Genomic DNA, 7,429 nt, shown 5'->3' on the forward strand with positions numbered 1-7,429 from the left:
TTTGCTTCTAAAGCTTTTTCTTTGCCTCCTCTTTTCTGGCTTCAGCCTCCTCAAGCTTCAACTCCATGTATCGTAATTGCATGTCCATCAATTTTGCCCTCTTGTTCTGAAACTCGTCGTCCCTGCTTGTGCTGGCCTTCACTATCTCCCGGACTTCTACGTCTTCGCCCGCTTTCCACCTCCCGGCTCGACGTTGCCTGCTCGTCATCCTTACGGGGCTGGCAGGCACAATTGTTTCAACTTTGTTGCCGCCCTGTTCTTCATCTGGTGTTGGTGCCAGTGGTTCGGAACTCACCAACTCACACCAGATGTCGGAGCGTGCTGGCAGTAGAGTAAAAGAAATTATTAGTTGATGAAAACATCTGTTAATGAAATGCAGTGGTGTACGTGTCATCTGGCATATTTGTCTGAAAACAGATGCGTTATCAATCAATTAAAATTTTAATTTTCTAGAACTGCCCCCATGATTGCTGACTCAGCACCACAAATTGGCATATTAAATAATATGCTTGCTATACAGATGCTATGTTCATCAAACAAAGATTGGATCGGATTATGATTATTGGAAATGTACACCACTGTACTTGTTCAATAACCTCCATTTACGCTTACATATTTAAGTGGCAATGTTCTCAAACGATTCTGGTTCTCGCCAACAGTTTTAGGAAGAAGAAATTCCCACCAAATACAGAGGAAGCACCTCAGACCCATTACTGCCACGTTCAATGGCACTGTTATTATGTTCATTTATAATAAAACTTGTGATGCATTTAAGTGTGTTGAGCTTCAGGATATATAAACAGGCAGAACACCTGCTTACGAGGTATTTACTTATAAGCTATTCTCCTTATGAGTGTAACATCTTACCTCTCACAAGAGACCTTGAAAATCGGATGAGTCGACCATGGTGGTTCGACTTTGCTGGGAATAAATACATCTGAGTAAACACAAGTATAGTACAGCATTATTTAACTTAATTTACTCAAAACCTGTATAATCGGTCGAAGACTCATTGGAACACAGAGTTTTGATGAGATGTCTGGGGAGGACACAGCTTAGGCTGAGTGGAAATGAGTAATGAAACAAGTGTAACAACGGCAGCATCAAATAATGTGGATTCAGGATGATACCCATGTGATGAAGTTCCATTATTTCATGACAAAATAATTGTAATGTCAAGATATCCATATCTACTATTCATACGTATTTAACATTCATATTTCCTATGTGTACATCATTTACCTGTTATAATGCAAATTGATTATATTGTATACTTACGCTGAGATGGCAAGGCATCATCATCATAGGGGTTGCCGATGTCATTAATGTCATCCCCGAGGAGTGTGAGCACTTGCTCACAATCTGAGGTCATGTCTGGTGGAGGCGCGCCAACACCAGTTTTGAACACCTCCCGTTTCAAGTCAGCCTTGCTTTTCTTCGCCCTAAAATAAAATAAATAGATATAGATAGATAGATAGATATAGATAGATAGATATAGATAGATATTTGTTGTACTGGTGGTGCAGTTCTTGAATAAATGATGAATATATTAAATTTAATAAAATTTTAGAACTTGGGGCCATTAATGAAAGTGTTGTTCAGAAGGGCATTGTTCACAGTGTACAGAGATATTTTTCTTCACTTACTTGACTTTCAGTCGCTCCCAAACTTTCTTGAGCTGCACCTCTGACCGTTGGGGCCCCATGTTGTGGGCATTGAATTTTTCGGTAATTTTCGCCCAGGCCTCCCTCTTCTGTAGGAGTGTATCCTCCCGTCAGTCTTTAGGCTGAGTAGGATTGGTTCCTCAGCTATTAGGCCCAATAGCAACTCTCTTGCCGGGGGCGAAATGGGACCTGTCCTCAGGCACTGCTCCAGGGATGCCATCGTCACTAGTTAGTGCTGTAAGGAAAGCCAATGTAGAAGGTAATATTATATAAGTGTCGTATTGTCGATGAAACGTATTTGATTTTATGCCATAGCATAAATAGGCAGGTGTCCTTGCTTACATTAATTTAACCTTATACCAGTTTAAGTATGATTTATGAACCCAGATAATACATGTGTGGTTACATTAGTTTACATTACATTATCGTGCACAGAGGTTATATAGCTCACTACACCGCTTGAAAACTATAACAGATTCAAGTTGTGTTTGCACCTGGTCAGTAACTTAGGTAGGCCAGGGGAGTTATGGGGTTGACCATGTGCACACTGCTGGTAGCTCTTGGGAACGTATTTACCCTGCACAGAGGTTATATAGCTCACTACACCGCTTGAAAACTAAAACAGATTCATGTATGTGTTTGCACCTGGTCAGTAAATAAGGTGGTAAGGGGAGTTATGGGGTTGACCATGTGCACACTGCTGGTAGCTCTTGGGAACGTATTTATCCTGCACAGAGGTTATATAGCTCACCACACAGCTAAAAATCATAATTAGCTTATGCATCTGTTTGTACCTGGTCAGTAAATGATTATGTTATTGCTGAGGTGGTGTTGTGGAGACTGCCTGCTGTTGACGTCAGCTCAAAACAAATGGAATGAAGGTGCTTTAATCCTTCCCTGCAAGCCACATAAGCTACTTAAGTATCCACACAGGCTAGCTACGTCAATAAACAAACAAAAATACCCTAAAAACTGGCACATGCCCATAAAGTGGCCAGTCAAGGCAGTGATAATTATAATTGGTCATGGCCAGGGCAACGTGGTCTCGTCAGTGCTCCCTCCCTACGGCTAGCCAGACTCAAAGAAATATATTTGGCTACCCACAAGGGGTAACCCTGTCAGGAAATGCACAAAAACATCATACAATGGGTCATATGATGAGTAAATCCAGTCATACGGGTGGGGCTGACGAGAGCCCAACAGGCTGTAGTCAGCTCGCCCTCAATTAAACTAACTAGACCCAAAGCAAGCTGTTTGCCTTCCCACAAAGGTTAACCCCATCAATAAACACACAAAACAGCATACAATGGGTCATATGATGAGTAAAGCCAGTCATACGGGTGGGGCTGACGAGAGCCCAACAGGCTGTAGTCAGCTCGCCCTCAATTAGGCTAACTAGACCCAAAGCAAGCTGTTTGCCTTCCCACAAAGGTTAACCCCATCAATAAACACACAAAATATCATACAATGGGTCATATGATGAGTAAATCCAGTCATACGGGTGGGGCTGACGAGAGCCCAACAGGCTGTAGTCAGCTCGCCCTCAATTAGGCTAACTAGACCCAAAGCAAGCTGTTTGCCTTCCCACAAAGGTTAACCCCATCAATAAACACACAAAAAACATCATACAATGGGCGAAAATGTCCTACCTTGTAAGTAAATGCAGGGAAACTTGGAGAGGTGGTGATGACTCCTTCCCGCCAGCAGACGAAAAACAGAATGAAGATAGCGATGCGCATGTAAACAAACCTACCGACGTACCAACCCCTCCGTGATCCAGGTACTCGAAGGGGGAAGAGGTGGGAGGATTTGACGGTTCCGATCGCCATTACAGTGCTGAGTTCTCCCGTCGTGTGGAGCCGTCGGTGAAGGGGGAAGGGAGGTTTTGACAATCTAAGCGTCTGACTCTTATACCTTGAGTGTCCTTCCTCCCAGCCTCCGCGTTCGTGGGATGGTTATGGACGTTCACACTTTTAATGATAGTGCAGGTTTCATCCCCTTTTTCTGTGTGGACACGAGCCGAGCATCTATTGACATCAACACAACGCCAGTATCCTTTGTTCCCTCCCGGTCTTCCTTTTGACGATAGTAAATATAACCATAATCATCGACGAGCTTAAATTTACCACGGTTTGTGTGTGTGACGTACGGCATGATTGATACTGCTAACTGCTTCCGTCGCTGCTCGACAAATGTTACCCGTGTCTGTTAAGGGGTAAATCTTCAAGACAAGAAGACAACCAGGACTGTAATGCTCGTTCGCGTCTCGAACCGTGCTTCATTGTTTTAACCAGAATCATTCTACGAGCACCAGCCGCTTGAGTTGCCCGAGGCCCCTTTTGTCCCCCCATAATATGAGAGTAATGGAGGTCAGTCAAAGGATCCCCAACCGAGAGAAGACACTTAGACGAAACAGTTGAAACAGTTTATTATACTTGCAATTTGTATATACATTGTTAGATAAAACATACATTGTTAGATAAAACATAGATTAGATGTACAAGTAGCCCATAGGAAGCCAGAGCTTTGGGGGCAACAATTGGTATGTATTTTTTTTTCTGGACATGTATGGTGTACTAAATTTCTGACCCAGGTAACATTAGACGAATTATTCAATGTAATAATCTAACAGTACTAGTACTACTAGTAAAAAGACAATGATGAAAATAATAGTAATGAAATAATAGTGATAATGATGATAATAATAACAGTAATAATAATATATCACCTCTGTTTATAATCTTCTCTAATATCATGATATTAATACCATATATATACATATATATATATATATATATATATATATATATATATATATATATATATATATATATATATATATAAAACAGTAGCAATATAATAATAATAATAATATTACCTGACTCGCCAAGGGTCAGGTGTTGACCGTACGTTCGCCTTCAACGAAAGCTCACAGATCCTAAGATCCATGTTCCTCTTTTCACTGTGTATTAATATTTTAATGATTGTTATCATTGTGGGTGTCTTTGTTTTTCCTTTCTGCATCTTTCACCAACCCACCCAGGTAGAATTTCTCCTCTATGGGCATGTATTTCCTCATCGTGCACCTTCCTGGTTGCTCTTTTACCAGTTTTTTATATTTGTCTGTATCCACCTTTTCGTTATCCTTCAACATTTCATTAACTAAGAATATAGGTAGACTGCAAGATGCCGAATGGCTACACAATGCAGCTCCAAACTATCCAGACACGTGGAATGATACGAACAAGTCATTACACTTATGACAGGATACACGAACATAATGGGAGATAACAGGAGGCCAAATGGCCTACACACAAGACAGCTCCAGGGCCTACACAACTTAGTTAGACGTACATGTGCAAGTATGTGTCTGTGATTATTTGTCCACTGTGTAAAGTTATTTATAACACTCAACTGACTGTGATGGTGTGCTGGCCGGAGTCTGTGCCTGGCACGAGGTAAACAAACTGTTGAGATGGAGAACACTGCCTCTTCTGGCGCTTCTGCAGTCGTAGCACATGCTTCATTATGTGCAATGCAGCAGCACAATCTTCTAAAACCTCAATATCCTTCCGATTCATGGTAAAGTGGCTGGAGAGATGCTGGCGTGGTGTTTGTTGTTGTTGGAGCGCGGCGTCAACACAACAGTTCCGGGTCAATAAAGTGTGATGCACAACATTGTTGGTTGGCGATATCACCAACGAAAACGAGCAACATGTTGGGAGATATTTGCCCAGTGTGACGCCGCCTTTAGTCATACTGTCATAATACTGCACTGTACCTGGGGTCACGTGATTAACAATTAAATTACTCATATAAATCCAGTGGTTATTATTAATATTCAAAAGCTGGACAAATGACATGCTTTAGAGGCATAGCCGCCACTGGAGGACCCCTGCAAAATACAACAACTCTGAAATCCAGTTATGGATGGGAACTGCCGGGCTAATATTGCCTGAGCAGCATCCATAACTGTATCACTTATCCAGGCAGAGGAGATGGAGAGTATTCTTGAAATTTTATTTGTTTCTGAAGTGTTGATATGGTGTTCTTCAAGGGTCTTCACAGGATGGCTCAAGGGATTATTTTTCCAAATTTTGAACCTCCTGTCTCTCCGGCATACGACCACAGATGTTGCGCCGACTGAACGAAACCTTCCAACCTTAACTAATTTTGAAAGATGCTGAGTTGACTGAAAAGCAACAGGACATGTAAATATTACAATATCAAAGATGGAGTTGCTTCACCAGCCAGCAGACCAACAGACTCAGTGATATCTGTATATGATAAATTAAGGCATATTAGCAAAGTGTAGCACACACTCAACCGTAAAATAAATGTGACACTACTATAGTTACTGCGGTGAACCCAGGCAGAAGCAGCCCCACCCACCATAGACAAAACAATATCGATTGAAAGTTGCAATGCAATGTTTTGGAGTGTCCAGCGTTGCCTGTGTTCAGTGGGAAGTGACAAGATTGGTGGACGGTTTCCGTAATGTCATCAAGTATGCCTTGAGTTCACTGCAGCAACTAGAGAGATATATCACCAAAGAGTATTCACAATAGATGCTACAATTACAAGACTACCAACAAACAAAAAATGTCCCTTACCAGGCAAAGTGACAGACTCCTCAGTGAAGTGCCTTTGCCTTCTGCAAGGCGACACTTCTTGTGGAGTTCTGGAGAACCAGATAAGGAACTCGTTCTAGCCTCTTCACCAGCCAGCAGACCAGCAGACTCGGTGATGTCTGAAAATTATGTATCACTGAACACCTCAGCTTGGATATAGGTATATATAGGCAAAATAGTGTATGTATAATATAATAATGTGTAACAGGTTTACAGAACTCTAAAATATCTATTTCAAATGTACCTCACCAATCTCACAGGTAGGCTTGATATAAGTGTGAGGCTGCTCCATACAACTGTCAGTGTCTGATAAAGGACTCCAACACATTGGGATACATTATCAGTCACTGGTCCATGCCTCTGAGATGATGGGGGTGCACATGCTGGACTAGGAAGCTGCACAGGTACACTTACAATACAATGTTCTTTATATATTTTAATGAGTTACTGAAATTTTATTCTTAAGGACCTTGCCATTATGTAAAAGTTCAACAAAATTGCTTGAAAAACTGTGAATCTCATAAGGTCCAAGCCAATCCTCCTCTAGTCGTGAACCTTTCCTTCCTCGTTTCCGACAGTTTTTCATTAATACTTTCATTCCAACTTCAAAACTGAATGATTTGTAGCCTTTACTGTTTTTGAGGTCATAGTACTACTTCTGTTTTGCTTGTGCTTTTGCAATGTTGTCGTCAATTGTTTTCTTTACGTTATAAATAGCCTTAAGTCTGGTGTCAATATCTTCATCTGATAAATTTACATTTGGAAATTCGTGAACTCCACAAGCTTCCTCATCACCATCACTGTGACGAAGCTCAGAAAACAGTCGAGCTTCCCTGCCAACCATTAAGAAGAAAGGGGTGTACTTTGTGGAACTCTGTACAGCTGTTCTAATACTAAACAATGCAGTATATAAATGCTGGTCCCAATCATCTCTTTTATCATTGACCAGTTTACTCAATATTCCTTTCAATGTCTGGTTGGTCCGTTCATCCTGACCGTTGGTCTGCGGGTGGGCTAAGGTTACCAAGTACTTTACATGAAAAAGAGAGAACAATTGTATTTTGTTCATTGCAAAATTCCCTTCCCTGGTCAGGTGAAATCTTTTCTGGAGGACCAAAACTGAAAAAACAAATC

The 7,429-nt window shown here is 41.3% G+C and overlaps 1 protein-coding gene across 1 annotated transcript; it reads right to left on the minus strand.

The window, feature by feature from the left end:
* Nucleotides 1-7: 7 nt before the first annotated feature.
* On the minus strand, nt 8-1,757 carry LOC126991441 (uncharacterized). Its single transcript, XM_050850203.1, has 4 exons — nt 1,647-1,757; nt 1,279-1,442; nt 868-921; nt 8-321 (listed from the first exon to the last, which is right to left on the minus strand). The coding sequence occupies exons 1-4, from the start codon at nt 1,703-1,705 to the stop codon at nt 8-10; spliced, it is 591 nt and encodes a 196-aa protein (XP_050706160.1). The 5' UTR covers nt 1,706-1,757.
* Nucleotides 1,758-7,429: the final 5,672 nt, after the last annotated feature.

The sequence above is a fragment of the Eriocheir sinensis genome, unplaced genomic scaffold (assembly GCF_024679095.1).
Source record: "Eriocheir sinensis breed Jianghai 21 unplaced genomic scaffold, ASM2467909v1 Scaffold279, whole genome shotgun sequence".
Taxonomy (NCBI): Eukaryota; Metazoa; Arthropoda; class Malacostraca; order Decapoda; family Varunidae; genus Eriocheir; species Eriocheir sinensis.

Coding starts and splice junctions, on each gene's coding strand:
- LOC126991441 (XM_050850203.1), bottom strand. CDS start 1,705: ATGGGGCCCCAACGGTCAGAGGTGCAGCTCAAGAAAGTTTGGGAGCGA. Junction 1,443..1,646: donor TGGGAGCGACTGAAAGTCAA/GTAAGTGAAGAA, acceptor ATTTTATTTTAG/GGCGAAGAAAAGCAAGGCTG. Junction 322..867: donor TTCAAGGTCTCTTGTGAGAG/GTAAGATGTTAC, acceptor CTCTACTGCCAG/CACGCTCCGACATCTGGTGT.